Raw genomic sequence first — 27439 nt, 5'->3', positions numbered from 1 at the left:
GGATATGTACCACCCCCGTGGATCGGTGCGGCAAGAAACTGGAAAGCACTCGCAGAAATCCTTTTTTTTTTTTTTCATTTTTTTTCTCGCTTAAGCGATTACAAACAACTATAAGCATAAAAAATATAGGTGACCACCAGATCTCTCCTTTCTGGCTTGTCACTGCAATAATAATAGTTCCATATATATCGATATATATAATATACTCATCCTTACACTCTTCTATTATTCATATATATGGCCGACTCTTTAGACCATAAAAACACTTCTCGTCAATCATCTTCCACCCCATGCGATGCGGCGGCGGCACCAACAAGAGTGTCGTTGGGTTGGACAATCAGCTATAATAATCAAATCGACCATCCACGGCCAATATCATCATTAAATGACTTGCCCATTGAAGTCCTCAACTTGATAGTAGCATTCACCTACTCAAATGACATCTCTATTTCATTTTCTCAGCACTTGGAATGGTTCGCCAAAGAATTCATGCTCGTGAACAAGACCTTCTACTTTTTAGCCTTGAAATACCTTTGCAATTATTGTCGTTTTAGTTGCCCTCAAACATTTCATCTATTCAACTCCCGTTTCGGACATCACAAATCAATCCCCCATTCGTTGGACGCCATTGGCATTCCTCTAAGTGACTCGTGTGCCAATTTGGTCAAAATCCAAGATGAATTCAAACAACCTGAGGACCAATCAGTATATAGCTACGTGAAAGTCCTTGATCTCCAGGAATTCACTAGCGTTGGTTTGGGTAGAACCAATCGAATGAATAATGAAATCGATTTTGTCACCCACAAGACTATTTTGGGCTTTCTTGAAAAAGCAACTAACCTTAGAGAATTCTTGAGTAGTGAGAATATTCAAAATGACATCTCCCCCGAAATTTTGATCCAAGTTTTTTTCAACATGCCTAGTCTTGAATCAATTGATTTTTGTGGATCTACCGGGACAATTTTCTCCTTATCATTTTCTAAGCTTTTGGACCAACCTTCATTATTTTTCATGCCGATTGTCAATCTTAAAAACTTGTCATTCCATGATTGTGTCGATGTCCCATCAGAATTTTTTGCAAAACTTTTCCCGCTTTTGACATCTCTCGAAAAACTCGATCTATTTCATACTCAAATTACAGGAGATGCCTTACTTGACCTCGATGTCTCTAATTTGACCCATATTTCCCTCGGCTGTTGCTATAAACTTGATAAGCGTTACATTATGGAGTTTTTTCGCAGCAACCACCATGAACTAACCAATTTGAAATGGCTTAGTTTGGAAACTGACAACGTTAACGACATGAATGAACGTGAAATGCTATTGATCCTCAAATTCCTCGCCACTGCCGATCCCCTATCTTCAAATACCGGGAACTTCACCCTTCAGTATTTAAATCTTAGCGGAAGACAAGTCAGCTATTGTCCAACCTTACAATTTATTAAAAGTAATTTTATTATCTTAAAATCTTTACACATCCAAAATTCAAAAGTTACCAAGGATGAATTGGTTCAGTTTTTATCGCCACCATCAGAACCTGCAATAGATCCTCAAGATACTATAAATTCGCGTGTTTCCACAATGCTGCATCTTTCTGATTACTTTAACTCTCAGTCGTTCGCCAACCCATCCAGTAGCGGTAACCTGTCACAGTATCCTCAATTGAACCCGTCACAGTACCATGATTTATTGCAAGATACCCAAGTGTATCAACAATTGCGGTTCATCAATGTGAAAGCCAATCAGGAATTAAACCGCTTAGGGTCGCTTGAAAATGCCAATTTAATCGAGTGCTGCCCGTCTTTACTAGCTTGGGAATTCGACTCCAAGTTGCTTGAAAACGCTCCTAATGACTCATATCACTATCAAAAACAACGGCAACAATTGCGCCACCATAGCTATGGTTCTTACCTTAATTCTTTAAATGGCCCAGAAGAAGAATTTTTTTGGAAACTTTTTCCAACCACTGGTCGTCGATCATGGCTTTATAAGCTAAGATCTTATAACTCCAAGAACTCAAAATATTTGAACTATCATTTCAATTTTGACAGAGACTACCACCCTCATCGTCAATCTCTTTCTGCATCGTCAGCAGTCAACAGGCCAATCACCCAATCCTTAATTTCTGTTTCATCATATAAGCTGATTACTAGCGTTGCTTCCGACACTTTTTCGGTGGATTTTGATGATGAACCGTCCTGTTTCTCCAAAAATAATGGGAATGCTCAAAGTACGAATAACGCTGATGAGATCAACTCTGATGATTTGGATTTAGATTATGAAATCCTTACCCATGACCCAAATTATATTCCCAACATCACGCAATACGATATTAAAACTGGTAAAAAAATCCAGCCAAAAGTCATTTTCTATCCATTCTTGAAGTACGCCAGTAAAAAAATTGATATGTCAAATGGGCCATTTTACGAGGGTGATAGTGATTTTTACAAGATTTGGCCTGTGAAATTCAGTGAAAGAGGGATTTATAAGTACTATGCATTAAATGTTTGAGAATTCAATTGTTTTGCAACAATAAACTGCTATTTGTTTTCTTTTTTTCATAATTGTAAATCTTTTGGTAATATGGTGTAACTATGACAATAATTACTCGCTGCATTAGCCAAATAGAGGGAACTACTTGTAAATAAGAGGTAAATAGTATTTACTAAATACTGCTACATGAAATTCAATATGACATAATGTTATTCACGTCGTGGATCTGGTGTATTACCCTGCCACATATTACCGAAAACGGACAGGCTACCCCGGGGTGTGAGCACTTAATGCCCTAAGCAGACATTTTGCACCGTGGTGGTGACAATACTGGTGTGATATATATATATATATATATATATGGGTGTGTGAGCAGGTTCTAAAATCTTAAGATCACTCGAAAAAGAATTTGTACTATTTTACATAGCATAGCTCCTCTTGTTCGACTACCTTTGCAAAACATGGGGTTCTAACAACCACACGCCCAGAAGGGCCGGTGTTGACAATCATTAGTAATGGTTAGGGTAACCAGCCCAACACACACAGACTCATCCAGAGGATTTTGGCGGCGACCGTTTGCTATTTCCCGGCATCCCCTCTTGTTCTTTGGTCCTTGATTATTGTCATATTGTTATTATAGTTCCACTCAATTAAACCACACTATCAAAATGGTTAATGCTGGTAAGTAATTCACTCTAACCGCAAGAAGATCCTTCTTTTTTTTCATGTTGCCCAGTAGTAAAATTTCGAACATTGCTTGGGAGGTTTATTTTATACACCCCGAAAGATGTATATATCCAATGATAATGGCAATGATTTCTAACAAATTGGTACAGTTGCTGTTCTCAGAGGTGATGCCGGTATTTCTGGTGTCGTTCACTTCACCCAAGAATCTGAATCTTCCCCAACCACAATTTCTTACAAGATTACCGGTAACTCTCCAAACGCTAAGCGTGGTTTCCACATCCATCAATTTGGTGACAACACCAACGGTTGTACCTCTGCTGGTCCCCACTTCAATCCATTTGGCAAGACCCATGGTGCCCCAACCGACGAAACCAGACACGTTGGTGACTTGGGTAACGTCAGCACTGATGCCTCTGGTGTTGCCGAAGGTTCCATCTCTGACTCCTTGGTCAAGTTGATTGGTCCAAACTCTATCTTGGGTAGAACCGTTGTTATTCACGCCGGTCAAGACGATTTGGGTAAGGGTGGTAACCCAGACTCTTTGAAGACTGGTAACGCTGGTGGCAGACCAGCTTGTGGTGTCATTGGTCTTTCCGACTAATTGTGTAGCATTCATCCAAAGATCTCATCGCATGTGATTGGAAGTGCTATTTCTTATTAATTGCTTGGTGATTTTTCTATTTATTTGTCGTATTTTTTTTTCTAGCTTATTTTGTGAGTAAGTTGTGGCATTGCTGTATTTTTTCTTCCCCTCTTGATGGGTTTTGTATGTCAAAATTAAGTAGTATTTAATAAATACTAAGTAATTGAGAAGAACTTATTGTCTTGTGGGGCATACCAAGTAGTGTCCCTCCGTAAACTTTTAGAGATTTGAGAAATTTCAGCTGACGAGACTTACTGATTTTTTCGTGTTAGATATACAAAGAAGAAAAAAAAAACAAAAAAAAACCAGGAAAACCGAGTGATGACAACGACGATAATAATAATAATAAAGGGTCAGCGACGCATCATCTGAAAAAAGAGTCTGGTCAGCTATCTAATTCTAAAAGAATCATCTTTATTTTTCTTGTGTATTGGAGGTATTTTTGTTGAGGTCTCTCCAGTATCGCGAAAATCCACAAATAGACAGCCACAGATCGCATAAGGCTATTGTTGTTTACAATCACAATTGTTCAAACAAATAACAAGTAACGCAGTGGAAATAAATAAAGAAAAAAAAAACTTGGGTATTTCTGTGTTGTCGCCCATTTTGCATACGGATGAGACATTTAATATTTGTTTGTTCCTACAATTTTACCCCAAGCCGTTATTTTTCAAGCTTGATCTGACAAACGAGAGAGAGGCGAAATATATGAAAGGCTCTTTTATAGCCTTGGAGTATTATACAATACTATCAAATATTAGCTATTCAAGAAATGGGGTCGGTTCCTGATCTCCCTTCTTCTCACCATTATTATCTCAAATCCAAAAGTCTATCGTTACTGACTTCTCAAAGACATCAATATCTCAATCCTCAAAGAGCACAACAACAACCTCATCTTCCCCAATATCAACCACAACAGCGAAGTAATCTACTGCAAGTCACTAGTCCTATCCAAACTTCAGTGACTCGCAAATCACATAAAGCAAAATCAAATCCATATTCAACAAAAAGAAAATCAGATGAATCAAATATCACATCCTCAACTAACACCAGCGCTACGGTGGTGAATCATTGCTACAATGAGGATATCTTTCTCAATGGCAATGTCAATATGAATCCAATGCACCAGAAACTTTCCATCAATCTAGATAATCAGAAAGCAAATGATTTCTTATCGGATTACTACGGTATCGATGATGCCGTATCTACAGATACCTCAAATTACAACATGTCTTCCACCTTTATGTTTCCGAGACCACCAGCCAGGTCAATCATGGTACATTCAGGTGATGGAAGTAGCCATGGCAGTAGGAAGAGCAGTATCAGTTTGAGTAGAAGTCAGAAAGGATATGAGAGTCCTGTGGGATTAGGTTTGCAACTCGGTCAAAACACAACAACTAATAATAAGAACAATAATAATGATGATCGGTTCACAATGCAATCATCACTATTTGAAAAAAGCGATCTTCATCAAAACTACTCTTACCCTAAAAATATTGAATTTTTCGGTTCTAACATGAATCCTGACCATGCCCGAAATTTTTCAATTGAATCATTTTCAATTCATTCCTCGTCAATTTTGAATTACCCAATGATGCCCGACTCACCTAATTGGATTGAACAGTATTCAGATTCGCTAAATAACAACATATTTCAAATGCCTTTGGCACAAAATTACTCCTCCAACAACGACAACCAAGTATTCAAGGTGTTTTCCAGTTTATTGAATTCTCTATTGGGCTACATTCAAAAATCTAATGAATTGAGAACCGAATTTTGTGATGAGTTCTCTTACAATATTGTTGTGTCCCATCTATTAAATGATAAGATACTAGTGTCAAACTATTATGATTCAGTGGTGCAAGAACTGGGACCCAACCTTATGGATGGCAAAATGAGGCACAGTCTGGGTAAATTTTCAAAGCAGAAATTGCCAATCAAATCTTGGGAAAAAATCCTCATAGTCCAGGGCGCTACTCAATGTGAAATCAAACTATTCAATAATAGTTCATTGAAAGTATATGTGTGCGTCATCCAATTATTGAAATTTAAAAACAAGTTGCTAGCGTTGAATAAGAAGGGCCACAGTGGTAATCCCACCTCCGTTATTTCTGACAAAAACCTCTTGATATCTTTAGTACTTTGTGAATTGGTCAACTTAAGAAAACTCATGATCAACAGGCTTATTTATTTTTTCAATGTTCAGTCCAAAGCTATGAAATTCTTGAGATCTAAATTCATTGAAACCAACAAAAAATTTGATGTTTTGTTGAAGAAATTATTATTTAATTTCAAAGAATTTGACATATATCATCAAATTCCCCATAGTGATGCTATCCCAGATTTTTCCAAATCTAAAGTTTTGCGAATCATGAATAATCCAAGTATCGGCACTAAAACAATAAACCATATAATAGAAAATCTAAACTTTGTTGGAGGTTACTTAATTCTTAAATCAGCTAATTTTATTGTCAAGTGGATTAAGAGCAAAAATATGCAAATGATTTCTACGTTGGAGAGAATTCTTTTCAATTACTTGAAAATTCATAACTTGAGTATTGAAAAATTATATAAGATCATATTGGCTCATCACATATATGCTCATGCTGACCATGATAATTGTGACATTGGTATAAGCTCAGGCTTGAAACCTTTACAATTGACAATGAAATCATCTACTATTGGTACCGATGGTACTGTTGTTGATTTATGTGAAGCACCGTTCATCTCATCTTTGTCCGATCATCACCCAAACTATCAAGACAGTGAAAAATCTCAATCGAAAAATATCGAAGCCTCCAATTCAAACCAGAGTTTTCTGAATGATCTTAAACAGTTCGAGGTCAGTATTGATAACTTTCATTTGATTAGAAAATTTTACTTAATTATTATTTTGGTGATTGTTAATGAAGCAGGTTTTGAGAATGATGGAGATGTATTTAATTGTGAAGATGAAGGAGCTGATTACATGGCTCTGGCCAATATATTGAACATTTTGAGGCGAATAGGTAAATGTGAGAGCCGCAATGATGACCTTATTTTGGATTTATATGATGAATTTGATTATCACGGAGAATTCTTTAGTCGATTATATGGTGTCACCGAAGATTATCTACAGTATAATGGTTTGGGAGGGTTTATAAAAAATGAGCAGTTACGTGAAATGAATTCAAATAGCAATCATCAGAAATATTCCGGTAGCCTTTTTGGAAGCAAACAGCAAGATCCAACTGGTAGTACTTTATCATTTCAAGGCAACACAGTGTTTAAAAAATTGAGCCATAATTTAAATAAAGTAAGTTTTAAGTTGTCTCGATTTGAAAACAGAAATGCTTCATCAGAACCTAAGGCTTCGATTGATCAAGATATGTTGAAAACTTTTGGTGCCATTGAACGAGACTTATCCAATGTTTTGTCATCTTATCAAGCCTCGCTCCGTGATTTCAAAGCTTCTGTTGTTACTCTGCAGTCTTGTTCAAGAACCAAGACCAACATTTCTAGGAAGCGAATGTCTTTGCCAGAAAATCGGTTGAAATCATTAGCGGCAATCCAATCACCAAGAGTTGGTTCTAGCAACATTATTGGAAGATCGCAACATATTAGCAAAAATCACCAACTGCGCCAATCATCACTTAGTTCGATAGTGAGTCCCCTGATAAATGAAGAGCACATTATCGTATCCCCTTCGGTAATACAGCCTCCTTCGATGTCCAATTACAAAAGATTAAGCACTGGCTTACAATTTTCATTGTTGAAAATATCAGAGTATGGCGAAGCGTTTGATGGTGATAATAACAATTCAAAAGTTGTTAGCTATGATGATAATTATCTCAACATTTATAAAAATAGCAATTTAGGTGTTGCTAATGATGATATTAGCTATAATGATGTTTTAGGACATCTCAATGGCTCCGATGATGCTAATGGGAAGCACGAATTTGGTGACTTGAATGGAGAAAAAACAGGAGATGAAAGTGATGAAGAAAAGAAGTTCACGAAAAAGGATTTGGAAGATGAACTAACTAGAAGATTTGAAGTTATGATTAAGAGTCACAAAGCAAATAACAACAATGAGGAGCACCTGCTCAGTCAAAAAGATGATGAAGTAAAGAAAGTGGATTTGCAAACCAATGATAATTCTAAAATCAATGGCTTTATGGACCGTAGAAGCTTTTTGAGCGAGCTACAAAACAGCTTGTCTAAGAATAATCAAAATAATGTGGAGTCTGTTTTTGAAGGAGGCGAGGAATGATGGGAAAACGGAAAGGGAATATATATGATTGATGACCTATGGCAAAAATCTATTGCTCAATCTGCATGTTTTACATGTTTATACTATATTGCTTGTATTATAAAAGAAGGCTGCGATAGTCGCCTTATATATTATTTAATAATATTGTATTTGAAATAAATACAACCCCATTTTTGCATCGATATTCCATCGTTGCAAGAAAATAAAATGAAAACTTGTAGGAATTTCAAAAAAAAAAAAAAAAAAAAAAGACAAATTGCCAAACATTTAATATTCAAATTTGGAATAATTTATTAACATAGTATTCTCGGTAAAAAAGGGAATTGGACTCTTGTTGAATGAAATTCAATAGAATACAAAATAAAATTGGAGATGATGAATGGGAGTGTGGTTCTTAAGATAATAAGGGTACATTAAGATAAAAAATAGGAAAGTGAATCCGAGAATCAGAGGACAACTTTGAATGAGGCTAACTAAGGTAAAATAAGAAGAATGTTACAAGAAAATTACTGAAACTATCTATATATTATACATTACACAGATCGTTTAGAGATTTTTTTATTGAACTTTTTTTTTTTGGAATAGTACAAAACGCCCAAAATTTTTATTACTACTTTACTCAATCATATAATGGAGCTGTGATTGAAAGTATATTTATTATTGGAAAATTATGATAGTTTTGATCTATGATCGCCCCCAAATTTGAATTATTGTTGGTTCCTTTTAATGGTTTCCTGGGTTGTAAATTAAAATGACAGTTCTAAGTAACAGAGACAGATAAGTTTATATAATATTTCCTGATTATTCCCTAATTTTTCAATCGATCTAAATCGCAAAATAGCAGACAGTTTTTAGCTTGACAAAGCACCGTTGTTACCATGATTATGTTCAAGTAAATATTTCCTATTCGTAGGATACAACATTGCCGAGACCGTATTGTTGGGTTATACAATCAAAAGATAACAAATAAGTAGAGTTTTGAGGGGAGTGTATCAATCCTCTACACTAAGTACGTCAACTTTTCGAAGAATATATATGGGTTTGGTAAAGTGCATGTTACTTTTGTTTCCACCCCACGTTGCTCTATTTATGATTTTCTATCTTTTATAACTATTGACTTTGGTATGCTGGAAAGTCAAACTGATCGAAAAGGATCTCATAGCGTTTTTTGCACTATTAAAAAAAATTGGAGATTCGTGAATAATATATATACGAAAATAAATAACTAGAGCCTTTAAACCATTTATATTAATAGGAGGAGGCGACAACAGTCCAGACTCATCACTTATAAGTAATAGAAGTAATAAAGGCTGAGAAATAATTAGAAATAATATCTTGTAAAAAGGTATCTATAACTTTAAAAAAAAAGCAAAACCACATTTTTATGAAGAGAAAAATTGTTAATTATATTATTATTCATAAATAAAAAAAAAAGAACAATAACATACGAGCAAAAAGATCAGTATGTCTACCACAATAGAATATAAAAAGCTACTTTGTAGACGGAAAAAATAAAAATAATGAATGATGCGAGATTCGAACTCGCGCGGGTGAAAACCCAACAGATCTTAAGTCTGTCGCCTTAGACCGCTCGGCCAACCATCCAATTGATGTTTTGTTATATTATGGGATCATGGTAAGGTTGAGTCCTGGTTACTTGAAAATTTATGGAAGAATCCATTCCACCAATTGGGATTAATATCCAAAGAAAGAGATGATGATTATGAAAATATTCAAACTACCACACCAGCTATCAACAGAAAGCATCAAATCACCCCTCCTCCGGTTAATCAAGTTAGAAAGGCCTCCAAAAAGAAGGCATCCGTCAAACCAAAGAAAATCCTTCAAAGGGAGAAACCAGCTGAAACCAAGCAAGAGTCAGCAAAACCAGGAATTAAGTTGAATGTGTTTAGATCCCATCCAATTACCCCAAAATCTAATCAAACCTTGTCCAACCCAACTTCTACCCCAGCTTCTACTCCAAAATCTACCCCAAAATCTACCCCAAAATCTACCCCAATCTCTACCCCAATTTTGACCAAAATTAACACCACCAAGCCTTCAGCACCAAAACCATTTGTACCAAAATCTATTAAGTTAGTCATTAAAGACCCACACCCATCAGTGACATCAAAACTGGCACAAACTGGCTCTAAAGAGCCAACCCTGTCTGAATCAAGTGCAGAACCTGATAATGATAATGACGAAGAATATGATGAGGAGTATGAAAATGATGGAGAATACATCTATGATGCAAAAGACGAATATGAGGATTCAGAAGAATATGAGCAGGATGAAATGCTACTGGGTGATGAAATTCCAGTACATGAGAAAACAGAATTAACACCAACCAATGATGATTTGTCAACTCTGGAAGCTGATGCAACCAGAAACAAACAGACAAATCAAAATTCCAATGAATAAACATAATGATTATTAAAATCAATACTCAAAATATACAACGGAGTCGTATCAGCGACCAGTTGGTAATAAGTTTCACCCAAAAATCCAATGTGTCTTTGCTCCAAGAACTAAATCTATCAGAAGACTTTTCGTTTCAGTTCGATAACAAAGTCATATACTATAATTCAACCTGTTCCAGAACAGCAATAATTGTTGATGATTCTATTCCAGTGTTAGGATCCAAATTAGCAGGTATTACTGTCCAACATGAACTCCAAAAACACATCACGGATGTCTTAATTGAATTAGAAAATAACCAAGCACTCTGGATTATAAACTTGTATAATCCAAATCAATACCAAAAGCAAAATCAGATCCATGATCAGCTCAAACTCAGTTTACTTGCCCAACATCAGAATCTTCAAACTAGATTCCCAGGAAAGACAATCAACATCATGTTAGCTGGTGATTTTAATAATTTTATTGATCGTTCGGACTCCCTAAATTATAGAAGCCGTGAAGACTCAGTTGCTGAATCCTTAACTAATCTCATTACTTTGTTGAACTTGAAGGACTCATTCAATTCAATCAAACATAACATCAAGAAAACATTCACTAATAAAGCATCAGAATTAGGGAAAAGCCGGAGATTGGATAGGTTCTATATCACTGGGAGCTTCTTAAAAAACAAAGAAAACAAATGGAATATGACACAAACAAATCATTTTGGGAAAAGATCCACACATGATTCAGTTACAGTGGAGTTGACTTTAACTTCATCCAAGGCTTACTATAATATGAAGAGATATAGATTAACCGATAGAATCATTAATGTTCTCAGGCACCAATCTATAAATGAAGATATCCAAGGAACCGATGAATTAATAATTGATATTAAATGCAAAGCAGAAAAACTCAAACACATGTTGAAAAAAGTGAAAGTGCCTGAACTTGATAAAGTGACGGAATATTATCAACATATTAACCAAGTTTTCCACCAATATCAAGAACAACGCCCAATAAAACAGCTAAAAGATGTAGAAGGGACACTAGTTCAATCTCATGAAGAGATAATGAAAATAGCAACTGAATATTATATGGACTTGTTTGATGGAACCAGAGGAACAAAGGACACAAAAAAAATACATAAATATCTTCAGGACGTGATTCCAACCCAAGGAATATCTCCTGAAGAGAAGAGAAAAATGGATTCCTCCATAACAATGGAAGAACTCAAACTGGCAATTGATTCGGCAAATTTGAAGTCCACACCGGGCATAGATGGAATCCCATACAAATTTTATAAGGAATTATTTCCCCAAATCAAACACATCCTTCTTCAAGAATTTAACCACATTCTAACTGAAGGAAATTTACCATTCCACTACCGAACTATACTCTTTAACATCATACCAAAGCCTGGAAAGTCAAAAGAAAACATTGGAAACTATAGGCCGATAGCCCTTATCAACACTAATCTTCGATTATTATCCACAATAATTAATAATAGGTTGTTGAAGCACTTGCCTGATATCATAGGGGAAGATCAAGCTGGTTTTATTCCAGGCCGGTCATCGTTCTCCAACATCACCATTTTCAGAGAAATGTTAGATAGTCTAATTCATCCAAAAGATAAAACGCATATAATACCAAATCCACAAAAGCTGATACTAATTGTGGATTTGGAGAAAGCGTTCGATAGGATATCTCACGAATATATGGAACAACTATTGTCCCATTTAAATTTTGGAAAAAAATTAGCCAAGTTAATCATCAACATCCTCAAGCAGACAACGGGATCCTTATACATCAACAACATGACCGGCCCATTATTCAATTTAAAAAATGGTACCCTCCAAGGTAATCCGTTTTCCCCTTCATTATTTGCATTAGCAGTAGAACCTTTACTACGATCTATCAAACAGAATACCAGAGGCCATAGTTACCAAGGAGATTTGATACCTGAAGCATATAGCAGTCAACATTATCTTGCTTTTGCTGATGATATCACAGTTTTCCTCAAAGATAAAAGAGATTATTCCAAAACAATGAAATGTATTAGACTATTTGAAAAATTCAGTGGCAGCAAACTCAATGAAAAGAAATCCCAACTAATCATACCAACTGATACTTATCCATTTTTGACACCATTCCCATTTGAGATTGCTGATGAAAACTTTCAATTGACATATTTGGGGATAACTATTGGGCCATCAGTGACATTTTGGCCGGAAACATTGCAGCGTGACCTCTATATCAAGTACAAGTTATCAAACATGACCAGCTTGCTGATTCAATCAAAAATAGAAGCATTCAACACATATATTGCATCCAAGTTCTATTACAAAGAACTACACCAACCTTTGTTACCCAATCAGTTGAATCAAATTGACACATCGATTAAATTATTGGTCAAGCAAGATACACCTATTTCTTTGGACACACTCAAGACACACAACAACAAAGGCGGTTTCTCAATGATTGATTTAAAGTCTCAACTCCAACACCGAAGAGCTAAAATTTTCCAGGATTTGTTTTTGGATAGTCACACTAAATATAACCAGATATTACGTTTCAAAATTCAATCAAGTATCAACAACATCATTCAAAAAACATCACCAACAAAATCACCAAAGGAAGATTATATCAAAACTCATTATTGGTGGGTGGTATTACTTGAACTAGCGGATGACATTGAGAATACCAATGATTCAATTTCCTTGGAAGTTATGAATAGCAGCACATTCTCAGATGCTGAAAGGACAGCGTACTGGGATTTCAGAAAAGTTCTTGGTATAAAGAAACGTACAATCAGGTTGAAGCCAATGAAGATTGGAATTGAAGATTTGAAAAATTCAATTGAAAAAGGGATTCCTGAAAAATATCAACAACACATTCCAATTAGAATTAAGGATTTTGACCATACTAAAGGAAGTAAAAAACAACGGGAAAAACAAGATGTGGACAAGATGTCAAAAACACTCATGGATATTACTGGGGTGAATCAGAAACAAGTTGATAACTTTTGGCATAACCTCAAAAAATTCAACCAACATTTCCCGGGGAAATATCAAAATATTCACATCTTTCATTTGGGCATTGAAAATCACAATTACGTAAATAATCATTGTGACTATTGCAGCAAAAAATTAACCAGATATGATGAACCCCAATATGCCCCAAAGGAAATCCAATTTGAAATCATGAAGCACCATCTTATTGAATGTCCATTGGCCCAGAAACTTTGGAAAAAAACTGACTTGAATATCCCATTAACCTGGCAAACAATCATTACCCCTGCCACCAACATGAACGAAACCAGAATGATCGATAGATATCTAGGTTTCCAACGAAAATTATCAAGATTGAAATCCAAAAGGCATTTCAATTGTCATATGGCCGTTGATTCAATGATCTTCTTGCTTGAAAGCAATATCTTTTAAGCGGAGAAGAAAAAATAGGTGGGGAAAAACAAGAAAATAAAATCAAAAAAAAAAACAACAATTAAAAACCTTAAAAACGCATAAAAACATTTTTTCTCAATAATAGGGTTTTTCACCATTAATGGTTTTCCCTTAACACTTTAATTTTCAAACTACATTAAGTAGTTTATGAGATATATAGTTATATAATTAATTAATATATTGAATTTTGTCTTTAAAAAAAAAAAAAAGAATATTTTATATAATTAATTAATATATTGAATTTTGTCTTTAAAAAAAAAAAAAAATATCCCATTAACCTGGCAAACAATCATTACCCCTGCCACCAACATGAACGAAACCAGAATGATCGATAGATATCTAGGTTTCCAACGAAAATTATCAAGATTGAAATCCAAAAGGCATTTCAATTGTCATATGGCCGTTGATTCAATGATCTTCTTGCTTGAAAGCAATATCTTTTAAGCGGAGAAGAAAAAATAGGTGGGGAAAAACAAGAAAATAAAATCAAAAAAAAAACAACAATTAAAAACCTTAAAAACGCATAAAAACATTTTTTCTCAATAATAGGGTTTTTCACCATTAATGGTTTTCCCTTAACACTTTAATTTTCAAACTACATTAAGTAGTTTATGAGATATATAGTTATATAATTAATTAATATATTGAATTTTGTCTTTAAAAAAAAAAAAAAAAAATCGGTACACTAATAAAGCATCAGAATTAGGGAAAAGCCGGAGATTGGATAGGTTCTATATCACTGGGAGCTTCTTAAAAAACAAAGAAAACAAATGGAATATGACACAAACAAATCATTTTGGGAAAAGATCCACACATGATTCAGTTACAGTGGAGTTGACTTTAACTTCATCCAAGGCTTACTATAATATGAAGAGATATAGATTGACCGACAGAATCATTAATGTTCTCAGGCACCAATCTATAAATGAAGATATCCAAGGAACCGATGAATTAATAATTGATATTAAATGCAAAGCAGAAAAACTCAAACACATGTTGAAAAAAGTGAAAGTGCCTGAACTTGATAAAGTGACGGAATATTATCAACATATTAACCAAGTTTTCCACCAATATCAAGAACAACGCCCAATAAAACAGCTAAAAGATGTAGAAGGGTCACTAGTTCAATCTCATGAAGAGATAATGAAAATAGCAACTGAATATTATATGGACTTGTTTGATGGAACCAGAGGAACAAAGGACACAAAAAAAATACATAAATATCTTCAGGACGTGATTCCAACCCAAGGAATATCTCCTGAAGAGAAGAGAAAAATGGATTCCTCCATAACAATGGAAGAACTCAAACTGGCAATTGATTCGGCAAATTTGAAGTCCACACCGGGCATAGATGGAATCCCATACAAATTTTATAAGGAATTATTTCCCCAAATCAAACACATCCTTCTTCAAGAATTTAACCACATTCTAACTGAAGGAAATTTACCATTCCACTACCGAACTATACTCTTTAACATCATACCAAAGCCTGGAAAGTCAAAAGAAAACATTGGAAACTATAGGCCGATAGCCCTTATCAACACTAATCTTCGATTATTATCCACAATAATTAATAATAGGTTGTTGAAGCACTTGCCTGATATCATAGGGGAAGATCAAGCTGGTTTTATTTCAGGCCGGTCATCGTTCTCCAACATCACCATTTTCAGAGAAATGTTAGATAGTCTAATTCATCCAAAAGATAAAACGCATATAATACCAAATCCACAAAAGCTGATACTAATTGTGGATTTGGAGAAAGCGTTCGATAGGATATCTCACGAATATATGGAACAACTATTGTCCCATTTAAATTTTGGAAAAAAATTAGCCAAGTTAATCATCAACATCCTCAAGCAGACAACGGGATCCTTATACATCAACAACATGACCGGCCCATTATTCAATTTAAAAAATGGTACCCTCCAAGGTAATCCGTTTTCCCCTTCATTATTTGCCTTAGCAGTAGAACCTTTACTACGATCTATCAAACAGAATACCAGAGGCCATAGTTACCAAGGAGATTTGATACCTGAAGCATATAGCAGTCAACATTATCTTGCTTTTGCTGATGATATCACAGTTTTCCTCAAAGATAAAAGAGATTATTCCAAAACAATGAAATGTATTAGACTATTTGAAAAATTCAGTGGCAGCAAACTCAATGAAAAGAAATCCCAACTAATCATACCAACTGATAATTATCCATTTTTGACACCATTCCCATTTGAGATTGCTGATGAAAACTTTCAATTGACATATTTGGGGATAACTATTGGACCATCAGTGACATTTTGGCCGGAAACATTGCAGCGTGACCTCCATATCAAATACAAGTTATCAAACATGACCAGCTTGCTGATTCAATCAAAAATAGAAGCATTCAACACATATATTGCATCCAAGTTCTATTACAAAGAACTACACCAACCTTTGTTACCCAATCAGTTGAATCAAATTGACACATCGATTAAGTTATTGGTCAAGCAAGATACACCTATTTCTTTGGATACACTCAAGACACACAACAACAAAGGCGGTTTCTCAATGATTGATTTAAAGTCTCAACTCCAACACCGAAGAGCCAAAATTTTCCAGGATTTGTTTTTGGATAGTCACACTAAATATAACCAGATATTACGTTTTAAAATCCAATCAAGTATCAATAACATCATTCAAAAAACATCACCAACAAAATCACCAAAGGATGAATATATCAAAACTCATTATTGGTGGGTGGTATTACTTGAACTAGCGGATGACATTGAGAATACCAATGATTCAATTTCCTTGGAAGTTATGAATAGCAGCACATTCTCAGATGCTGAAAGGACAGCGTACTGGGATTTCAGAAAAGTTCTTGGTATAAAGAAACGTACAATCAGGTTGAAGCCAATGAAGATTGGAATTGAAGATTTGAAAAATTCAATTGAAAAAGGGATTCCTGAAAAATATCAACAACACATTCCAATTAGAATTAAGGATTTTGACCATACTAAAGGAAGTAAAAAACAACGGGAAAAACAAGATGTGAACAAGATGTCAAAAACACTCATGGACATTAGTGGGGTGAATCAGAAACAAGTTGATAACTTTTGGCATAACCTCAAAAAATTCAACCAACATTTCCCGGGGAAATATCAAAATATTCACATCTTTCATTTGGGCATTGAAAATCACAATTACGTAAATAATCATTGTGACTATTGCAGCAAAAAATTAACCAGATATGATGAACCCCAATATGCCCCAAAGGAAATCCAATTTGAAATCATGAAGCACCATCTTATTGAATGTCCATTGGCCCAGAAACTTTGGAAAAAAATTGACTTGAATATCCCATTAACCTGGCAAACAATCATTACCCCTGCCACCAACATGAACGAAACCAGAATGATCGATAGATATCTAGGTTTCCAACGAAAATTATCAAGATTGAAATCCAAAAGGCATTTCAATTGTCATATGGCCGTTGATTCAATGATCTTCTTGCTTGAAAGCAATATCTTTTAAGCGGAGAAGAAAAAATAGGTGGGGAAAAACAAGAAAATAAAATCAAAAAAAAAAATAAAATCAAAAAAAAAACAACAATTAAAAACCTTAAAAACGCATAAAAACATTTTTTCTCAATAATAGGGTTTTTCACCATTAATGGTTTTCCCTTAACACTTTAATTTTCAAACTACATTAAGTAGTTTATGAGATATATAGTTATATAATTAATTAATATATTGAATTTTGTCTTTAAAAAAAAAAGGTAGACGAAAAACCAACATGTCAAGTCCTGATAGTTATAAGAAACAAAGTATTAATTACTCAACTGATCCTACAAATGATCCCCCAAAGTCCTTTACTAGAGATTCATCCCCCTCCGTGGCTGATAATGTCGATATGTCTTCTCAAGGCGACCATCAAGGTCGTGACAACAAGAACGCTGAAATTCATGAAAACAGCGTCGAAAAACCACCGGAAAATGACGAAGATGAATCTTTTGACGATGAAAGTTCCAATTATGGAAGCGATTATTCTTCAAATGATTCAAGGGATGAGGAAAACGCGGTAGAAAACCCAAATCTGCCCGCCGCAACCCAAATTTATTCTTCGATTGCTAATCAAATCGATCCTGCATTATTAGGTAATCAATCACCTAAGCACGCAACGGCCCCTCAACATGGAGAAGTTGAGGATGCGAACTTGGAACAAAAAAACACCAAAAAAAATGAAAAATCCTCCATAAACTCCGAAAAAAACGTAGAAAACTCCACTGAAAACCAATCTGAAAAAAACAAAAAACCCAAAAAACCCAAAACGCCTTTATTAGTTCCACCTCCGCCCGTTCCTTCGCCTCCGTTGTCGCTTCTACTCTTGCCCCAGAAGAAATGGAAAATTCTTCTACGACCACGGTCAACCCCTTTAATGGGAGGAAAGAAATCGACAGGGAAAATGACCCTCTTTTCCGAAAATTCGCTAACGCGTTTTACTGGCCTTTCCTCATCAAGGACCTCAAGTTCTACTACAGGGAAGTGTTGGAGCACTTCATTGAATGCTACAACAATAATGATCATATTTATCAATCTACACTGTATAAAATCCGTCCAGATGATCCAGACAGAATGATGGAATATCATAATACTTTGTTCATTGTTGAGTACTTTAGCCAACAATCTAGAACAAAGATTGACATGGAAATGAAACGTCTTGCAGGTCTTACCACCAATGAAAAATTACAGCTCTTCAGACAAATTTACAAATTGAACCAAGGTAATTTGCATTTCAAAATCCCAAAACCATTGATGCAAGGAAGCTCCGCAGAAATCCAATTGGCTCTCATTAAATTCGCTTTGATGGACCTAGCTAATCAACAACAACAGCTCCTTGAATCTGGGAACATCGAGGAAACTGAACGTCATCAAAGAACAAAATTGGAGTATGATTTAAGACATTCCCAGGAAGTCATTTATATCAACTCTGATGAAAATGAAATTGTCATTCCTGGAAGTTTTTTCCCTGATTTCCCTCTGCCAGACGACAAATTCAAAAAAAGAAAAATATCATTCATCAATCATATCAATGAGTTTTTACAAATAAGCACTGAAACCACAACTTATAAACCCAAAATTGTGATTGACGAATATGTTGAACGTCATTTTATTGAAATCGAAGTCCAAACTAGTAACAGAGATGCTTTAAACGACATATTGGAGTCCCACTTCCAACAACATAAGATCCCATACGATGCCTTTAATTTTGTTGATTTGCAAGCTTGCATAACATCTGACCCCTTCCAAAGAAATAGATTCTATGGTATGATAAACTTGGAAAAAGATACAGAACTACCAATTATCTCATCCAAGATTTTGAAAATCAAACTCTTGACCCATTGTTTCCACTGTACTAGCTGTGGTTCCAGGAAGCATACCAAGTTCTCTTGTCCTGAGCGGAACTGTATCATCTGTAAAAAACCAGGCCACATTGGACCAGAATGCCCAATTAAACGTCATTCTAAGAAAACCAAGATCACCCCACAAAAAGAATCCCTGAATCAAAATGTTGCACATGAAGCAAATAGCTCCTTCAAAGTTGTTACTGGAAAGAAGAGAACCATTTTGAACAGAGACTCAAAACTACAACCAAACAGAAAGGACCGTTCCCAAAGACAAGTTCCAGATAAGCAGGTTGGGCAAAACCCATTCAATGTCTTAGCTGGAGATACTTCGGAATTGGATATTACGGAACCCGGCGTGGAAGCTGAAGGGAACAACACCAACCAGCCATCTCAAAAGACTGAGAAACCCCAAAAATCATCCACAAATACATCCCCATCATTTACCAGTTCCAATCCTACCCAACCAAGACATTCATCCCCAAAACCATTATCCCCAGTCTCATCCCCTTCAACCACAAAATCCAACACCATCTATTCTCAACATGACACCTCCCCAATTCTCGTGCCAAAAACTCCAGCCAAGGAACCCTCCTCCACTCCTAACAAGAGTTCTCATAACCTGAGTTCTAAGACCCGGAGGACATCTCAAAATACAACTGTTCACCAGAGCAACCAAGACCTGGAACGGCTGACTAAGGGAAACCTGAAAGCCGACAAACATGATGGAGAACCGGTAAATTTACTGGCTTTCCTCGATGAACACTATTCAAGCAATGACGATGATGACTCAGATTATGAACCAGATGATCACCAGAGTGATCACATTGAAATTGACTCCCTGGATAATCCGAATGATGATGATGATAATGACGATGATGAGCTGATATCAGATATCAGCATAAATGAATCCAATTAATCATGACTACCCATAAGAAATCCTTCAATCTAATATCTCAAAATATTCAGAGATATCATTTCACCTCCCAACATCACCTCTCCAAATACAACAAACAGCACATCCTTTTCTTTCAAGAACTTCCGAAAGACTGTGAGGCTTTGATCCGAAACTTCCATCAACATTCCTTTCATGTAAATAATTCCCCTTACCCCCGAGCGGCTATACTATTGAGAAATATCCCCTCCATGGGCACGGTAATACTAAAAAATTTCATTTCCGATAAACTTGAGTCACATCTAACCGGATACCTTACTGATCTAGTAATATCTTGGAATGATGGCAAAACTCTATTATTATTGATAAACCTATACAACCCAACTGGACAACAAAAAGCCCAATTGACTATTCATTCCCAGTTGCACCAGCTACTCGGTGAGTTGTTGGGCCATTTGGCTATCAAATACCCAAACTCACACATCGAAATAGTGGTTGGAGGAGATTTCAACAATATCTTAGAAATTCCAAAATCAAAAAAAAATAAAAAAATTCTGAAACATCTAAAAAAACTAAACGATTTCATTGAATGCTTCAATCTCAAAGACGCTTTCTACCTCCTGCTGTCCAAAGGTCTCCCTTCCACTAACCGAGCCTCAAACGGTAAAAATCGTCGCTTAGATCGATTTTATATTTCTGAGGGTTTGTTGGAGAATACTGCTCTTAGCCAGACAAATACCCTTGGTACTATTTCCACACATGACGAAATTAGCATCAAATTTGCCCTCTCCTTTAATTTAGTGCAACTAGGACCAAAGCGTTTCAAATTGCACAACCAACTAATACCATTTATTGCTAACTCCAAGAAGTTATCACAATTGCCATCCATATCCCATTTGATTGCAGAGATCCGACTGTTAGCACCACTAACAAAAACGGCATTGAACTCTCTCCAACGCAGTGACCCATCTATTTTACCTGACCCTTATGAAAGATTGAACTCTGTTTTTAAACAGAACCCAAACACAAATCCAATTGATGCTTTTGTCATTGCTGGAGATAGGAAACTCACCGATATTCAAGATTTATTGGCCCATGCCACGTCCTATTACAAGGACATTTTTTCGGCTAAAGACTACCATGATCCGAATGCCATTCGCCAATACCTCCTAACGACGATCTCTTCCAGGAAACTAATGGCCCACGAAGCTATACAGTTAGATAACCCAATTATCGAACTGGAGATCAAGGACGCAATATGGCAGGCAAACTCAAAGAGTGAGCCTGGTCCTGATGGAATCCCTTATACATTCTATAAGGAAGCCTGGGAAAACATTAAGCATATCCTCCTCCAAGAATTCAACACTATCCTTTCCGCTGGGTCAATCCCTATTGACTATAGTCTGGTTTTGATTACATTAATCCTCAAACCCAGGAAAAATAAAGAGTTTTTACCCAATTATAGGCCAATCTCATTAATTAACACTAATATGCGCATCCTCGCTATAGTGTTAAACAACCGATTACTCAAATTCATCCCTCAGCTTGTGGGTTCCGAACAAACTGGTTTCGTCCCAGGACGTACGTCCTTCGAGCAAATTGCTGCTTTCAAAGAAGTCTTCCACTCAATGAGACCAGACTCCAACCTTTTTCAATTGCTGCGCACCTCCAAAATCCTTGTGGCTGACTTTCAAAAGGCTTTTGATAGTATCTCGCATGCATACCTAGACCACCTCTTCCAAATTCTAAACCTTGGTACAAATTTTCGCCGATTACTAATAAACATCTTGAAATCAGCAACTGCTTCCATAATGATCAACAACTTTCATGGTCCGCTATTTAAGTTAGCCTCGGGCACCTTACAGGGCAATCCAATAAGCCCCAGTATCTTTCTCTTGGCCATACAACCTTTATTAGAAAATATTCAAACAAAAAATCATGGCATAAAATTAGAAGTCCGGAATGAATTGACCATTTCCATGCAACCACTGGGTAAAGACTTTGCCATCCAGAATCCCATGAACCCCGATATCCTGATAAAGGTCACAGCATTTGCTGATGATGTCACCATATTTGTAAAAGATGACACTGAATTATTCACCACCCTCCAATACATCAAGGACTTTGAAAAATATTCAGGCAGTACCCTTAGCACCGATAAATCCAAGCTATACCATACAGCCGAATATCATCGCACCTTTGGACCCTTGACAAAACTACCCTATGAACAGGTCCCTGTCTTTACCTCCACTCCCTCAATAGTGTACTTGGGTATTCCACTAAACACACCACTACATCAAGATCAGGTATTGAAAAACATCAAATACAAATATTATCTCACACAAATGCACCATCTCAGCTTAGCGGAAAAGGTATTGGGGTACAATACTTACATTATCCCTAAACTCTTATATCGTGCAATGCATCAGCCCCTTTCTAACTCTACCACCACTAAGATTGAGGAATCATTTCAACACCTTTGTCGCAGGATTGGCAGCCTATCCCTTTCCACCCTCAAAACTTCCACCCAGATGGGAGGATATGGAATGCTCGATCTCAAAAACCACTTCCTATATCGGTACGCACACGTCATATACCAACTACTAACATCCCTGGAAAAATATTTATATCACCAAATCTTGAGATATAAAATCCAATACGCCATTAACACCCAAATCCAAGTGGAATCTCTACTTGATCAATACCAAAAATCTCAACTCCATCCAGAATCTCACTTTCAAAGAATTGGAAGTATGATTGACAGAAACTCCATCCAAACACATATATGGTACTTTCCGTTACTTGGCTACCAACTCTCATATCCTGGCAGCTCCACCAAGAAAATTACCCTTTCTGACATTGTCAAAAGCAACATTTTCTCACTAGAAGAGAAAAAATACCTCAAATCATGGTCGATTTTATTTGATCTAGAGAACCAGGGAAAAACAAGGTATCACAGATGCAGAAGATTGAAGATTGAAGATTGAAGATATCCAGGACAATTTAGCAAAACCAGTACCAGAGAAATACAAGGCCCACCATCAAAAAATGTTCACTTTTGATTTTAAGAACGGCAGCAAACAGGAACAACTCAAACGAGACGTCTCCAAAGCATCAACAACATTGACCAAAATCACATACCCCCTGGAGCCACAACAAAGAAAATTTTGGAAACAGATTAACCAGATCAAAAGGTGGGTACCGGGTTCAATGGAGAACCTCCACCTCATGATGTTGGGGCTCACATTGTTCAAATCAACAAATTCCCGTTGCCATGTTTGTAATTTTCCTCCAGAAAATTGGAACACCAACCCCAGGGATCCTGACCATATCAAGGAAGCCTACATCACCCATTACTACATAAATTGCACAGTATCAAGAAACTTATGGAAAATATTAAAAATGGGAATATCTCAAACATGGGATAACATCATATTGCATCAACATCAGAAACAAACTATGATAAAATTGGATCGCTTCGCTTATTACATTGAAAAATATAATAGGGTACGAAGGTCAAATAATGCAGATTGGACAAATCAATCAATGAAAACATTATTATATCTTATTACAGCGGTCTACTAAAAAATTAAAATAACCATAAAACAAAATAAAAATAAAAATAAAAATAATATTAAAAATAAAAATAAAAATAGTCAATATCTTAAAGGGGGTTTTTAGTGAGTAGAAATCTCACACTGTTGAATATTAATTTAAAAAAATTGAAATTCTTCGTCTTTTGAAGATTTTCCTCCTCAAAACCAAGAACAAGTTTATATAATTATATTTTTTTTTTTTAAAGACAAAATTCAATATATTAATTAATTATATAACTATATATCTCATAAACTACTTAATGTAGTTTGAAAATTAAAGTGTTAAGGGAAAACCATTAATGGTGAAAAACCCTATTATTGAGAAAAAATGTTTTTATGCGTTTTTAAGGTTTTTAATTGTTGTTTTTTTTTTGATTTTATTTTCTTGTTTTTCCCCACCTATTTTTTCTTCTCCGCTTAAAAGATATTGCTTTCAAGCAAGAAGATCATTGAATCAACGGCCATATGACAATTGAAATGCCTTTTGGATTTCAATCTTGATAATTTTCGTTGGAAACCTAGATATCTATCGATCATTCTGGTTTCGTTCATGTTGGTGGCAGGGGTAATGATTGTTTGCCAGGTTAATGGGATATTCAAGTCAGTTTTTTTCCAAAGTTTCTGGGCCAATGGACATTCAATAAGATGGTGCTTCATGATTTCAAATTGGATTTCCTTTGGGGCATATTGGGGTTCATCATATCTGGTTAATTTTTTGCTGCAATAGTCACAATGATTATTTACGTAATTGTGATTTTCAATGCCCAAATGAAAGATGTGAATATTTTGATATTTCCCCGGGAAATGTTGGTTGAATTTTTTGAGGTTATGCCAAAAGTTATCAACTTGTTTCTGATTCACCCCAGTAATATCCATGAGTGTTTTTGACATCTTGTCCACATCTTGTTTTTCCCGTTGTTTTTTACTTCCTTTAGTATGGTCAAAATCCTTAATTCTAATTGGAATGTGTTGTTGATATTTTTCAGGAATCCCTTTTTCAATTGAATTTTTCAAATCTTCAATTCCAATCTTCATTGGCTTCAACCTGATTGTACGTTTCTTTATACCAAGAACTTTTCTGAAATCCCAGTACGCTGTCCTTTCAGCATCTGAGAATGTGCTGCTATTCATAACTTCCAAGGAAATTGAATCATTGGTATTCTCAATGTCATCCGCTAGTTCAAGTAATACCACCCACCAATAATGAGTTTTGATATAATCTTCCTTTGGTGATTTTGTTGGTGATGTTTTTTGAATGATGTTGTTGATACTTGATTGAATTTTGAAACGTAATATCTGGTTATATTTAGTGTGACTATCCAAAAACAAATCCTGGAAAATTTTAGCTCTTCGGTGTTGGAGTTGAGACTTTAAATCAATCATTGAGAAACCGCCTTTGTTGTTGTGTGTCTTGAGTGTGTCCAAAGAAATAGGTGTATCTTGCTTGACCAATAATTTAATCGATGTGTCAATTTGATTCAACTGATTGGGTAACAAAGGTTGGTGTAGTTCTTTGTAATAGAACTTGGATGCAATATATGTGTTGAATGCTTCTATTTTTGATTGAATCAGCAAGCTGGTCATGTTTGATAACTTGTACTTGATATAGAGGTCACGCTGCAATGTTTCCGGCCAAAATGTCACTGATGGCCCAATAGTTATCCCCAAATATGTCAATTGAAAGTTTTCATCAGCAATCTCAAATGGGAATGGTGTCAAAAATGGATAAGTATCAGTTGGTATGATTAGTTGGGATTTCTTTTCATTGAGTTTGCTGCCACTGAATTTTTCAAATAGTCTAATACATTTCATTGTTTTGGAATAATCTCTTTTATCTTTGAGGAAAACTGTGATATCATCAGCAAAAGCAAGATAATGTTGACTGCTATATGCTTCAGGTATCAAATCTCCTTGGTAACTATGGCCTCTGGTATTCTGTTTGATAGATCGTAGTAAAGGTTCTACTGCTAATGCAAATAATGAAGGGGAAAACGGATTACCTTGGAGGGTACCATTTTTTAAATTGAATAATGGGCCGGTCATGTTGTTGATGTATAAGGATCCCGTTGTCTGCTTGAGGATGTTGATGATTAACTTGGCTAATTTTTTTCCTTATGAGATTTAATATAAATCGAAATTATTGGAAAAAAAAAAAAAAGACCTGCGCTGGGTGGCGTAGTGGGTAGAACCATAGACTAAGAAAGGGTCGCGTGTTCGAACCCCGCTCGCGGCATTAACCACCAGGTCACGCTCAGTACGCTAACTGAGTAAGGAGTAATACCACTCTGAAGGTAAGATACAAGGGGGTTTTAGTGAGTAAAAATCTCACACTACCGGTAAGGTTGCGTCGCTGGTGTCTTTCGAAGATTTCCTCCTCCCTGGCTAAAAAAAAAATAGTGACAGGTTGCTACAAGTCAAAAACATTGCATTTTCCAACCCAAACTCCCGGGTTAACAAAAATATTGGGAGAAAACGGATACCAAATAAGTCGCCATAGCTGCGCATAATTGATCATAATAACCGTACATAAAAAGTGCGATGACCTATATAGCTCTTAGTAGTTAAATATAGGGACTTTATAAAAAAAAAAAAAAATCGGTAAGTTATATAATTAATTAATATATTGAATTTTGTCTTTAAAAAAAAAAATACCTTTGGACTAAAAATGAGTATTAATAATACCAAAAGAATTCCAAAGCCTTCTAACTACTCCACTGATCCAACAAATGATCCTCCTTCTCAAGAAACCCTGGTTTCTTCTGATATTAACGTTGACTTAGATCATGCAAATCCCAACGCAACCGATCAAAACAATGTAAACAAACACGGAAATAAACCACATTCAGACGAAGAAATCACTGAGGAAGATGACAATACTTTTTTAAGTACTGCTGAAACCTTTGAAACCCCATCTAATACCATAAATGAGGCCTCTAATGCTGATTCTGATGTTGATATTGCCCACCGCCCAGCCCCGGAAATTAATGTTTCTCCAGTTGATTGCGATCGCAATCTTGATAGTGCAGGTGACACTAGCGTCGACATGCATATGTCAAATCAAGCCACCATTGAATCTCAAGGAGATTCACAACCTTCTGTTTCTATTGATTTTGTTACTGAAAACTCTGAAAACCAAAAAAAATTGAAAACAACAAAACCCAAAAAAACTCTGAAAACCAAAAAACCCCAAAAAAAACTAACCCAGCCCCAGTTGCTGCTTTCAGCAGATCCTACGCCCAAATCGCCTCGGGCTCTAAAGGCGCATCCCAACAGGGGACCCTGATTATGAATACCACCTCCACTTTTCAAAATGTTTTAGCCAAATTCGAAAGAGTTTTTAAATGGGCTAAATATCTCAAATCAATCAAGTTCGAACACCAAGATGTCCTTGAATATGCCATTAAGGAAAAGGGCATGAGGGGATCACTTTTCGGATTTGACACACAAAAAGTGGAAAATGTTGAAGAGAAATATCAAGAATTTGTCAAAATCTACACCATTGAAAAGTTTTTCAAATTTTATACAAATTCCCATTTAATTAATGAATTCTCAAGATTGAAACAATCTAATATTGCAGAGGAGGATTACATTAAATTTATTATGAGCCATCAAGATAAACAAAA

The 27439-nt window shown here is 35.7% G+C and overlaps 3 protein-coding genes across 3 annotated transcripts; all 3 read left to right on the top strand. All coding sequences in view use genetic code 12, as the record gives it.

Annotated features, from left to right (window-relative positions):
- Window positions 1–237: 237 nt before the first annotated feature.
- Window positions 238–2511, top strand: DASC09_023580 (Lug1 protein; the record flags this gene model as incomplete). The annotated part of the gene is made up of 1 exon (XM_064995961.1): window positions 238–2511. The coding sequence occupies one exon, from the start codon at window positions 238–240 to the stop codon at window positions 2509–2511; it is 2274 nt and encodes a 757-aa protein (XP_064852033.1).
- Window positions 2512–3161: 650 nt separating this feature from the next.
- On the top strand, window positions 3162–3781 carry SOD1 (superoxide dismutase SOD1; the record flags this gene model as incomplete). The annotated part of the gene is made up of 2 exons (XM_064995960.1): window positions 3162–3174; window positions 3330–3781. 2 exons carry the CDS (start codon window positions 3162–3164, stop codon window positions 3779–3781), a joined length of 465 nt encoding a protein of 154 aa, XP_064852032.1.
- An 814-nt stretch (window positions 3782–4595) lies between these two features.
- On the top strand, window positions 4596–8075 carry DASC09_023560 (uncharacterized protein; the record flags this gene model as incomplete). Its single annotated transcript, XM_064995959.1, has 1 exon — window positions 4596–8075. The coding sequence occupies one exon, from the start codon at window positions 4596–4598 to the stop codon at window positions 8073–8075; it is 3480 nt and encodes a 1159-aa protein (XP_064852031.1).
- Between the last annotated feature and the right edge of the window lie 19364 nt (window positions 8076–27439).

This window comes from Saccharomycopsis crataegensis (genome assembly GCF_037102585.1).
Source record: "Saccharomycopsis crataegensis DNA, jcf7180000000075, whole genome shotgun sequence".
NCBI lineage: Eukaryota > Fungi > Ascomycota > Saccharomycetes > Ascoideales > Saccharomycopsidaceae > Saccharomycopsis > Saccharomycopsis crataegensis.
This window is presented reverse-complemented; position numbering and strand designations above follow the sequence as displayed.